This window comes from Pygocentrus nattereri, chromosome 12, assembly GCF_015220715.1.
Source record: "Pygocentrus nattereri isolate fPygNat1 chromosome 12, fPygNat1.pri, whole genome shotgun sequence".
Classification (NCBI taxonomy): Eukaryota; Metazoa; Chordata; class Actinopteri; order Characiformes; family Serrasalmidae; genus Pygocentrus; species Pygocentrus nattereri.
In genome coordinates this window covers 41367713-41380700 of record NC_051222.1, presented here as the reverse complement: position 1 = coordinate 41380700, position 12988 = coordinate 41367713, and the positions used below count along the sequence as shown (strand labels likewise).

Here is a 12988-nt window from a genome sequence, read left to right as displayed (position 1 = left end):
TATGCTTACATATGTCAAATTATACATGCCTGTATATCTGCACCTGTAGCTATTTATTTATTTAGTTACCACTCAAAACAAGCATTAAGTACAAGGTATTATCTGTTTGTGAGGAGGTTAGATATAAGAGAATTCACTTGCATGAGAAAGAATAAAAATTATGGAAAAATAAGAAAAAAAACAGGAGCTTACAAAACTGGAGTTCAAAACTGATTGAAAGCTACAGAGAAGGTGATCTCCACACAACCAAATAGAACACCCGATGGACCCCAGAACTGCCCCCATCAGATAAACAGCGCTTAAAGCTTTGATCTCTGAGAGAGGAGAAGATCAAGCTGTTTCAGATCTGAAAACATCCACAGGGGTTTCTGTCCACCCTTCCACTGTGAGAAGACCACTCAGTGCTGTGGGTCTGAAAGGACGTGTGTCTGATCAAGAAGAACCTCACTGAGAAAAGGAGACGGACACATCAAACAAAGAAGCTGAACGATGGACTGACCGCCCCAGAGTCCAGACCTCAGCACCACTGAATGGGTTTGATCACTTCAGGAAATCATCAACCAGCTTCTCAGACTGAGCTTTGGAAGCGTGTCTGCAGATTCTTTAAGGAACTGGAAGTAAGGCTCCTTAGAAGAACGGAAGCAAGAATAAAGAAGAAGAGTGACCACTCAAACAGCTGAGATTAGATTTAGTTGTCCAGGCTTCTGAGTAATGTTCTGGTTCTGAAAAGTAAAGAAACACATGTTCCTACTGGTTGTTTTCACTGGAAAGAGGGACTGTATATATTGTACATACACTCATTGACCACATTTAAGTCCACCTCCTTGTATCTACATTCACTGTCCACTTTATCAGCTCCACTGACCGTGTAGTTTCACTCTGTAGTTCTACAGTTACAGACTATAGTCCATCTGTTTCTCTGATACTCTGTTACCCTATTCTTCAGTGGTCAGGACCCCCATGGACCCTATTTGGGTGGTAGGTCATTCTCAGCACTGCAGTGACACTGATGTGGTGGTGTGTTAGTGTGTGTTGCACTGGTGTGAGTGGATCAGACACAGCAGTGCTGCTGGAGTTTTTAAGCACCTCAGTGTCACTGCTGGACTGAGAGCCAGAAACATCCAGCCAACAGCGTCCTTTGGGCAGTGTCCTGTGACCACTGATGAAGGACTAGAGGATGACCAACAGAAGCTGTGCAGCAGCAGATGACCTGTCGTCTCTGACTTTACATCTACAAGGTGGACTGACAAGGTAGGAGTGTCTTATAGAGTGGACAGTGAGTGGATACAGTGTTTAAAAGCTCCCAAAAGTATCCTGAAAGCTCTTCTGAAAAGTGAATATGGCCAATTTATGGTGCGCCCATTGCTGACATTGGAGATCAATGGGAAGAGATCTAATTTATGTTATTAAATATTACAGTAATATTATTCATATGTCGAATTCTTTCTCTTTTCTTCTCTCTGTAGTGATGGAATTCCTCCGTATCGTTTTCGTAAACAGCAACGCAAAAACATGCAGGAAAACGTTAAGGCCAATGGACATGTACCCCTACCTCACATACCGGTGAGTACCCCCTACCTCACGTACCACTCAGCACCCCCTACCTCACATACCTCTCAGCACCCCTTACCTCACGTACTGCTCAGTACTCCTTCCTTCGCATACACATCAGTATCCCCCGCCTCCTCACGTACCCATTGCATACCTGTTGGTACACCCCTTGACTCTCTTGCTGGTTCACATATGCTCTGTTACGTGGAGAATTTAAACATAATTAATTGAGAATAAATTAAGTGTACACAAAAATCTGAGTTTAAATACTGGTAAGGTTGATTTATCTGCATGAGACCTAGAACATTACCAAATAGATTTAGGACATTAGAAAAATATTGCCATTATTAAATATTGTATTTTGTTCATGGCCCATGGAGGATGTCACGCCCTCTTAACAAAAAAATTCTTGTCAAATGTGAATGTGTGCATTACCAAAAAAGTACTGCTTAGTTTAGCATAAATTTTGGAGTAAGGTCAAGTCTAAGCGCTACTGGTACAAGTATGCTAATAGCATATCAGCTGTTGAGAGTAAAAACACTAAGTGATGCTGTTTGTTTTTGTATGTATATAGCGGACACACCGTTTGCCAAAGGATGTCCATGTAGAGCCTCAGAAGTTTGCAGCAGAGCTGATCAGCCGGCTGGAGCTGATCCAGAGAGAGAGAGAGAATCAGAGAAAACTGGAGGAGAAACTACAGAGAGTCCGCATGGTAAAAGAGTCTGTGTGTCATTGTATGTGTATGTTAGGGGCTGTGTGACTTCATTTTTATAGTAGCCTTTCAGAAAAGTAATGGATTGGTCAGTCAAAGAAGCAATTGACACACTGTTCAAAAAAGCAGTCGATTAGTCATTCTCAAGAAAGTAGCTGGCCTCTGCATTTCCAAGAAAAGTAGCCGACTGGAGTTGACTGGCCGTTCCCAAGAAAGTAGTCGACTGGCCGTTCCCACGAAAGTAGTCGACTGGCCGTTCCCACGAAAGTAGTCGACTGGCCGTTCCCACGAAAGTAGTCGACTGGCCGTACCCAAGAAAGTAGTCGACTGGCCGTACCCAAGAAAGTAGTCGACTGGCCGTACCCAAGAAAGTAGTCGACTGGCCATACCCAAGAAAGTAGTCGACTGGCCGTACCCAAGAAAGTAGTCGGCTGGCCGTTCTCTAGCAAGGTAGCCGGCTGGCCGTTCTCTAGCAAGGTAGCCGGCTGGCCGTTCTCTAGCAAGGTAGCCGGCTGGCCGTTCTCTAGCAAGGTAGCCGGCTGGCCGTTCTCTAGCAAGGTAGCCGGCTGGCCGTTCTCTAGCAAGGTAGCCGGCTGGCCGTTCTGTAGCAAGGAAGCCGGATGGCCGTTCTCTAGCAAGGCAGCCGGCTGGCCGTTCCCAAGAAAGTAGTCGGCGGTCCTTTCCCTAGCAAAGTAGCCAACTGGCCATTCCCTATCAAAGTAGCCAACTGGCTGTTCCCAAGAAAGTAACCCTAACCCTAGCAAGGTAGCCGGCTGGCCTTTCCCTAGCAAGGTAGCCGGCTGGCCTTTCCCTAGCAAGGTAGCCGGCTGGCCTTTCCCTAGCAAGGTAGCCGGCTGGCCGTTCCCAAGAAAGTAGCCGGCTGGCCGTTCCCAAGAAAGTAGCTGACTGGCCTTTCCCCAGCAAGGTAGCCGGCTGGCCTTTCCCCAGCAAGGTAGCCGGCTGGCCTTTCCCCAGCAAGGTAGCCGGCTGGCCTTTCCCCAGCAAGGTAGCCGGCTGGCCTTTCCCCAGCAAGGTAGCCGGCTGGCCTTTCCCCAGCAAGGTAGCCGGCTGGCCGTTCCCCAGCAAGGTAGCCGGCTGGCCGTTCCCCAGCAAGGTAGCCGGCTGGCCTTTCCAAAGAAAATAGTCGGCTGGCCTTTCCCTAGCAAAATAGCCGTCTGGCCTTTCCCAAGAAAGTAGTTGACTGGCCGATCAAAAAAAGTAGCCAACTGGCTTCTTTGCATGTCAGTCAAATGTCCTGTTTCCATCCATTTCTAGTGTAACAGTGTAAGGTAACTGTGTGGGCTTTACTTCAACAGGAAGAAGAGTGTGAAGATGCTGATGTTTCCACGGTGACCTTGTTGCCAGGTTCCTGCCTCCGTTTCCATGCAAATGGTGTGGGTCAGTGGAATGACAATGCTCAGGCCATTCTGGATGAGCACCTGCAGAGGGTCATGAAGAGTCCTGGCTGTCAGTCACCCAAAAACCCATTGCACGCACATGCAGATTCGCATCGGTACGGAAACGGGGGCCGTTGCTATAGCGAGGGCATGAACCTCGCAACGGGGACCAGTCAGAGCGAGGCATCGAGTTATGGGTTAGTGTTTGTAACGTCAGTTTTATACTGTGTGTTAAACTGTACGTGTAAGTGTAGTGAGTATAATAGTGTGGCGTAACGAAGTATAAAATGCATCTGTTTGCCAACAGCAGTAAGGTAAACTCCTTATCTCGGCGCAGTCTGAGAGGGAATAGTGATGGGTGGCGTGGCCTGGAGGTACCAGAGGAGGCAGACCAGAAACAGAAAGAGATTCTACAGTGGATGATGGAGGGAGAGAGAGATAGTGGGCGCTACAGGAGGAGGTACACACCGTGGACGAGCATTTAAGTCAAATCTGATATTTTAATGTGTAAGGTATTAATTAAAGAGATTTTTGAAAAATAATCCCCCTCCCAACACACAGTGAAGATACCATGTGTCTCTGTCTCTCTAGCTCGTCCTCTGTTTGTCCAGGCTGGGTCAGTGGGAGTGACCGTTATGATACAGTCCCCAGCACCAGCCAGTCAGAAGAGGGGAGGCGGCGATCTGCACCGCAACACAGCAAACAGAGGTAAACTGTTCAGTTTCGATGTTGATTTGTAGCAGGCGTCATCTATGAAGCTCACCTTGAATAATTTTTTTAATCTGTCACTCTCTGTTTCTCTCATTTCTGCCTCTTTCTGTTTCTCTCACAGGTTAAAGCCCAGCTGCAGTAGGAAGCCCGTGTGTGAGAACATCACTGTGGCCTATTATTTCTGTGGAGAGCCGATACCATACAGGACTTCCGTTAAAGGCAGGGTTGTCACTCTCGGACAGTTCAAGGAGCTTCTGACCAAAAAGGGATCTTACAGGTGAGACTGTGGCAACTGTGGAGTCAGACATTGGACAGACATTACAACCTAACATCGGGCAGGAGTTATATCATTTGAGTAGATGTTACATCATAGCATTGGAGAGATATTACAGTGTAATATTGGACAAACGTAATGCAACATTGGACAAACGTTACAGTGTAACATCAGACAGATGGTGGAGAGATGGTACAGTATAACATTGGGCATGTTACGATAACATTGGAGATTACACACATGATACAATATACAGTGTTCCAGAACTTAAGATTGCTTTTCCTAGTAATAACGTTTAAATTTTAGCACTATTTATATCATAACCTATAAATAAAACTTTGTTAGTAGATTTGTTAGTGATTGTGGATTACTCCTGTTATCTGGTTTGTATTCTTCTTTTTCTTCTTCTTTCTTATTTCTCTCTGGAATTTTTGTCCACTAACTCGTCTTGCAGTTTTTGAGACATCGACACCATTCCGTCTCTGGAATGTTCAGTCTTATCGGGAATGTTGTGCTTGTATACAGCTTTTTGATCTGATGTACAGTTTTTGTACAATTTTTTCACATAGAAATGAATGCGGTAAAAATCGATAAGTTTGTCTCCTGTACTTTTGCTCAACCAAAATACACCATTTCACATGTGCTATCTCAGGGCAGGCCCCTGAGCACAGTTTCAATGTTGTTCTGACCATTGCTCATCTGTTCGTCTTTTTTCTCATCCCTCGTTTCTCCCATAGACTCATTAATTTTGCCCCCCCACATAAGCCCAATTATTTCTTTGATTATTTCTTTCGACAGCCACCGAACTGCATGTCCTCACTCAGGGCAGGTGCCCAGGGCCTGATCCACAGGCATACTGACCAACACTCCTCTATGTGTCATTTTTCATCCCTCTTTCCTCCCATAGACTCCTATTAATTTTCAACAACCACTTAGCAATCCCCTAACAACCACTCAGTACATACTACTCATGTCATAGCAACTGCCTGGAAACACCTTAGCAACCACCTAGCAACAAGGTTCAGCTGCGCAATCTCTCTGCATTTTATTCAGGGCATGCGCTATCCTAGTTGTTGTTGTTGTTGTTGTTTTTGTTGTTGTTCTCTTACTGTATTTTTAGTATTATGTTTTTTTAGTAAAGAACTTTTTTTTTATTTTTAGGTTTTACTTTAAGAAAGTCAGTGATGAGTTTGACTGCGGCGTGGTGTATGAGGAGGTTCACGAGGACGATGCCGTGCTGCCCATATTTGAGGATCGGATCATTGGGAAAGTGGAGAAAATTGACTGAATGGAGACAGACCGCCTTATCAGACTGAAAACTACGTCCCGTATACCACATACATGAATGTGACCCAGTTTCTGTTTCCACTACAGAAACTGGCCAAATGTGTGTACACACTCAAAAACATTGTGTTAATTAACTGCAAATACTGTGTTACCACGGTTTTAACACATTTTACATCAGGCTGAAAAAAACACTATATATATAAAAAAAAAAACGCTACATATGCTTGATACAGTGTGTTAAATACAGCAATACACACTGGTTGGATTAAAAGTAACACACTGTATAAATACAATAATACATATTGGTCTTGCTAAATACAATTATATACACCAGTTGTGTTAAAAGTAGCACGGTGATAAGTATGATAACACACTCTGTTGTGTTAAAAATAACACACTGTTTCGGTACAATAATAAGTACTAGTAGTGCTAAATACAATTATACACACATCTGGTGTCAAAGTAGGACAGTGTTCAGTATGGTAACACATACCAGTTGTGTTAAAGAAAAAACTGCGTTAAATATGCTAATATATACCGGTCGTGTTAAAGTAACACACAGTGTTGAATCTGATAATACATACCGGTTTTGTTCAAATTTGTGTTGTTTTTAAGCTATTTGTTTTTTAAGAGTGTGCGTATGTGTATTTTAAAGGGTCTAATTCACACTTTTTTAAAGTTTTGAGATTTTTTCCCCCACATTTTTGCCTCTCAGCATCTATTAGCATTTAGCAACACTCGAAGCATTTGTTTACTAAATCTCCATATTTTTGATACTGCACTACTGCAAAGCCAGTGTGTTTTTTACAGTGTGTAAAAGTGCTGCTATGTACAGGCTGTTTCAGTGTGATAACTCTTTTTAGGTAATGTAACACTAAGACTTTTATTTTGAAACTGAACTGACAAGGTGTACAAATGGTACTTCAGTTTTGTTTTCTATTCTTTATTTTTTTAGCTCTTGTTTTGTAATTCTTGCGGGTACTTTGGGCTTCCACTCTTCATAATTATTTTGACTGTGCATCGAGAAATGTTTTTAAAATGCTTTTTGTACTTTTTCTTCTACTTTTTCTTATTAACGGTAAGATTTCTTCATGAACAGTTAAAGCGCGTAGTTTTGATGTTCATAGTTGGCCACAGTTCTTCAGAGCAAGCTTGCTTAGATAGCTGGCTAATTTTTGTTTCATACGCTTTGTGATCTGCAATCGGCAAAAAAAATCTCCAGAAATTTCCACTCTATAATGTTAATATAGCTTTAAAATGCATTATTCTCTCCAGGCTCTGCCCACGTGTTCTTTTGTACTTACTGTACATTCAGCCTAATGAGAAACTGTAGAACGGACTCGGTTTATATCACAATACCTACATTTAGAGTCGGTTATTCATTCAGCCTAATGAGAAACTGTAGAACGGACTCGGTTTATATCACAATACCTACATTTAGAGTGGGTTATTCATTCAGTCTAATGAGAAACTGTAGAACAGACTCGGTTTATATCACAATACCTACATTTAGAGTCGGTTATTCATTCAGCCTAATGAGAAACTGTAGAACGGACTCGGTTTATATCACAATACCTACATTTAGAGCCGGTTATTCATTCAGCCTAATGAGAAACTGTAGAACGGACTCGGTTTATATCACAATACCTACATTTAGAGTCGGTTATTCATTCAGTCTAATGAGAAACTGTAGAACGGACTCGGTTTATATCACAATACCTACATTTAGAGTTGGTTATTCATTCAGCCTAATGAGAAACTGTAGAACGGACTCGGTTTATATCACAATACCTACATTTAGAGTCGGTTATTCATTCAGTCTAATGAGAAACTGTAGAACGGACTCGGTTTATATCACAATACCTACATTTAGAATCGGTTATTCATTCAGTCTAATGAGAAACTGTAGAACAGACTCGGCTTATATCACAATACCTACATTTAGAGCCGGTTATTCATTCAGCCTAATGAGAAACTGTAGAACGGACTCGGTTTATATCACAATACCTACATTTAGAGCCGGTTATTCATTCAGTCTAATGAGAAACTGTAGAACGGACTCGGTTTATATCACAATACCTACATTTAGAGTCGGTTATTCATTCAGTCTAATGAGAAACTGTAGAACGGACTCGGTTTATATCACAATACCTACATTTAGAGTCGGTCATTCATTCAGCCTAATGAGAAACTGTAGAACGGACTCGGTTTATATCACAATACCTACATTTAGAGCCGGTTATTTATTCAGTCTAACGAGAAACTGTAAAACAGAGTTAGCCAGCTATGAAGAACAGCGATAACTTGAACTTCTTAAATCAAAGTGTCTAGAGATACGTGACAGTAACGCGAGTCTCACGATGATGGCAATAGAACAGCTCTGATTACAGTGGCTAATGCTGCCAGTTAGGTTCTCATGGGTTCTCTGGTTGGTTGTTGTTGGCTCGTACGTGAACATCAAGAAAATCTATCTAGAATGCGAATGATCTGTTAACATATTTTAAATGCTATACAGAACTATATACAGCTCATTCTCGGTTCTCTTTACTAAAGAACCCCTTAAAAACCATTTCAAAGAGTTTATGAAATTTTTTCTATTCACCTTCTGGTTTCATTTCAGTTGCCTTGTTTTTATTTTCTCTTACTGCAATAAAGCAAAGTAAATTTAAATTTTGGTGTTAAAAAAATCCATAAAATTAAGCAAATTTCAGGGACATGTGTTTATAAAGATTGTTGTCTTTTTAAAATCACCCTATGAGCATTAGTGCTAAAAACAAGGTTATCCCGATTTAGCAAACAGCAATTCAGCATATATGACAGATTTTAGCATCTGTAATAGAAAAGAATGTAATAGAATATAAGAGCATATTTTTGCACACTACGAAACTGTAGGGGCCAAAAAAGTTGGTCTTCAGGACACGCTACCTGTGTTTACGTTCTAAATGTGTCTGTTGACCTAAATAGGATGTCTAATCTTTAAAGAAGTGTAAACTAAAGCTAATTCAGCTTAAAACACAAACAATGTTCTGAAGCCTTTGACGCTACAAACCGTGAAACCTTAGCTACAGAAGTCATCTTCAATGTCATACGTATATTAAAAAATCTCAGTGTATTTGATAGGACAGATTGTTTTAGAAGAATATATAACTTATTTCTGGATATTTTACCTGATTTGGTTCATTTACTCTGTTCCATTGGCAGATCTATTTGCTCATTTCAAAAACTTAAATTCTGAAACAATATGAAATTACTGATAACATTTTGGAATTGCTTGTTTTAACTGTCAAATCATTTTAGGAGCAGAAACGTGCATAAAATGAATAATTTTAAAACATGATGCTAGTACAACACAAAACTCCATACTTTCAGATAAATAAAAAAATGAACATAGTTGTTAACATAATAATGATGGACAAAGAAATTCTGAGATCCACATCCACAATAAAGTTCCAATAAAATTAACTTCCAGAATGATGTTCTAATAAAATTAACATCCAGAATGAAGTTCTAAAATTAATATTCAGAGCCAGGTTCTAATAAAATTTACATCCAGAATGTTGTGCTAATAAAATTTACATCCAGAATGAAGTGCTAATAAAATTAGTGTCCAAAATGAGGTTCTAATAAAATCAACATCCAGGATAAAGTTCTCATAAAATGAATAACCAGACTGCCTCATATTTTAGAAGTGATCAAATCTGGAGGCATATAACTTGATTATAAATAGATAATTGTAGTATTACTATGCATCAATTATCCAAATTTTCCCAAAATCTTGAAAAATTGAATGAAACATCATCTAGAATTTATAATATTAAAATATACACAGTAAATGTTATTTAATCATTTGATTGATAATACAGTAATCATTTGATCATTTGATAATACAATAATTATTAATATGAAGAGTGAACAATGGTGTATCTGCCAGTGGATCATAATTTCACTACATAAAATTATTGTAAGCAAATGAAATTGTGTAGAAACTGGTTGGATAATTATGTTATGTGTAGCAGTGTCATAATGAGAAATATTAGATATATTGAGTGTATTTTAGATCATTTCCCTCACTGAGAGTCTAAAAGTAGACAACAGTCCAGAAAGTTTGATATATTTAATGCTGGGTAATTTTATTATTTTATTTACTCTGGATGCTGTAAATTCAATCTGCTGATGGTTTGCGCTTTTAACGTGGAACAGTGATTATGACTGTACTGCTCACTTAGTTATTATTATTATTATTATTATTATTATGTGTATTTGTATGCATGAACACTTTTAAAGCCCTAATGTACAGTTTTATACAGCTGAAGTTTGTGTAGATGTAATAAAACATGCCTTGATCAATAAAGAACTTTAAAATCTTATTTTAGTCTTAAGTAAGGCTGGGAAATATGACAGTATAAACCAGTTATGTGATGAATTATTTCACAGTTCAATACAATATGCTTTTCTGAACATCCTGTATATGGTGAATACTTGTAGATACTGACCAACTGCATGTTCCATTGTAAAGAGAGCAAAATGAGCCCTGTTCCAGTCACTTCCATGGCCACAGGTGTATTGAACTTGACTGGCCTGGCCAGGTCACCGACTTTCTGAGAGTCAATCACTACAGACCTCCAAACTTCATGTGGCCTTCAGATCAGCTCAAGAACAGCGTAGAGAGCTTCATGGAATGGGTTTCCATGGCCGAGCAGCTGCATCCAAGCCTTACATCACCAAGCGCAATGCAAAGCATGGAATGCAGTGGAGTAAATTGCCGCCACTGGACTCTAGAGCAGTATATATGGCCCACATCAGCCATGCGTTGTCCATAGACACTGATGGAGAACTAGAACTGACGCCACTCGGCTGTCCCATTGGTTCTCCCTCTCTGAAATGAGTGCCTGTCTATGGATTCAGCCGCAGTGCTGAGGTGCACTGTGTTCAGTACACCTTGAATCTGTGTCTGATTAATTAAAATCACTGTCTTATACTGTCGGTTAATCATTTGGAACTTTTGCATAGTGACAAATGCGACTGAATATGGAAACGGAAGACCTTCAGCCAAGAGAAAAGATCTCTGTCGCCATCTAGTGACCACATAACTTTACAACAAACAGCAAAACAGTGGAAAATCTGGAATAATGAGTTTTCTTTGGGGACTATTTTGCCGCACAGCGCCCTGCATGTCTCCATCCACCATGAATGGAGTTGAAGTTCTCTAAACTCTCATAAAACAGCGTCTCCGTCATCAGGCAGTGAATTCAGAACCAGTTCATGGAGGAACTTTCTGTGAGGAGCTTTTAGAGGGACGTCTGGTTCCCATCACCACCACTGTGAGCAGCTTTTAGAGGGGGACGTCTGGTTCCCATCACCACCACTGTGAACAGCTCTGGCTCAGTACATTTGTCTAGAACTCCATCAAACCGCTCAGAACGACTCCGTTTAGATCTCAACGACTCGCCGAAATTCTTAAGTACTGGTGGAATTGCCCTTCAAGATTGCTATTTTAAACTTCCTGTATGCATTTATTTATGTTCCAGAGATAAAATCAATAAATAATAAAACCTTACTGTTTTATTTCTTTTCTCTTTTGTCCACATTCGCTTTAATCAATTATATGTTGATTTTAAATGAACAGTATTTTCATACATTTGTAAGTAAAATGATATAAAATCCGTACCATTCATACCAACGTGTGAAAAGTGTGATTTAATCCTGTGAACTTTTAATTTTTAATATTCACTTAGACACTTTTGCAGCTAATAATAATAATAATAAAAATTATGGTTGAAAGTGACAATACTACAAATGCTGAAATGACCATTTATTCATTTAATTATTTATTTTCACCGGGACATTTTCATTCATTGGGACGCGCTAACAGTGTTTTTTTCTGTCAGGCTTGCTAACCTGAGGTAAACTATCAAGCCTTTGTGGACGAGGTCGCGCTATGTGATAGTATAGCTACGTACTTTCTGTTTATATCGCATTTTTCTAAAGAATTGAGTCCATTTAGGCACTTTTCGGTAAATTTTGAAGGCATTTTTTGACGCTTTATTGTTACCTGGCTAGTTAGCTAGGTTAGGTAGGTATTTGCCCCTAAAAGCTGAACTACTGTGCTATTACTCATGAAAATGCGAGTAGAACTGCATAAATCACTCAAATGTACCAAACTGTGTTTGTGAAAGTTTTCGCAAATCGTATGATAACCGACATTACATGACTCTAATAGTGCCTGCACGCATTGCGTGATTACTATAGTGTATATATTTTAAATTGTGCTCCAAAGTTAAAAACACATTTTTCAGATTTTTTTGAGCAACAGCTTTTTAGTCAATGACTGACAAACAATTCTAGCCTGTTTTCGTCTCCTCACATGTATATGACTTTTTGGGTAAATGATAGAAATGTCCGATTCTGTATGCACAGTAATGGAAACACACCTGTATAAAACAAGAAAATACCACGAAATCCATTTGTGAATATTTTTCCAAATCAAGTAATATGTACAACAAGGGAATTTGCAAGGTTACTGATAATGTTTGTATGTGGAATTCAACTGCAAAGCCAGATAGTCTTGTTCTAATCAGGCATACTGAGCTCCATTTGTGAATTTTTTCTGCTTAAACACATTTTCATAGAGTTTGAAGTCATTTGCACTGAAAATCACCTGCCGAGGTCAAAAACTGCTTCTATTTCACTGAGTTTCTCTTTCCTTGCTCGGGGTCTACGCAGGCCACAGATGGGCAAATTAAGAACTGTGAAAATTTCACAAATCGGCTAGTCGGTCTGAGCCTGGCTTCATTCATCTGAGAGCTTGACTTTTGAGGCTGTACGCTTTAGAAAGTAAAACCCCGATGTGTAATATTAGCGGATTTTGATGTGGAACGTGACGTCATCTGAATTCACCAGTCAGGACTAACAAAGCCACCACTGTTTGTGGATGCATGTTCCTACTTTCCGGAGTTACAGCCGGTAGAGATCCAAATCCCAATCCCAAGCCATTCCCAATCCCAAATCCCAATCCCAAGACAGCTTTACTGTGGTCTACTTTAATGGTTTTTCAGG

General features: G+C 40.0%; 1 protein-coding gene across 4 annotated transcripts in view; it reads left to right on the top strand.

Annotated features, from left to right (window-relative positions):
* The window catches only part of LOC108414501 (axin-1-like), a 23700-nt gene extending 16357 nt beyond the window's left edge, over nt 1-7343 (top strand). For 3 of the 4 annotated variants that reach the window (XM_037543404.1, XM_037543406.1, XM_037543405.1), the window contains 7 exons: nt 1467-1563; nt 2126-2263; nt 3580-3857; nt 3968-4120; nt 4252-4368; nt 4493-4648; nt 5807-7343. In XM_037543404.1, coding sequence (XP_037399301.1) covers nt 1467-1563; nt 2126-2263; nt 3580-3857; nt 3968-4120; nt 4252-4368; nt 4493-4648; nt 5807-5933 — 1066 coding nt within the window. In that variant the 3' untranslated portion in view covers nt 5934-7343. The remainder of the gene's footprint in view (nt 1-1466; nt 1564-2125; nt 2264-3579; nt 3858-3967; nt 4121-4251; nt 4369-4492; nt 4649-5806) is intronic. The other variant, XM_037543407.1, reaches the window with a different exon arrangement.
* The last annotated feature ends 5645 nt before the right edge of the window (nt 7344-12988 follow it).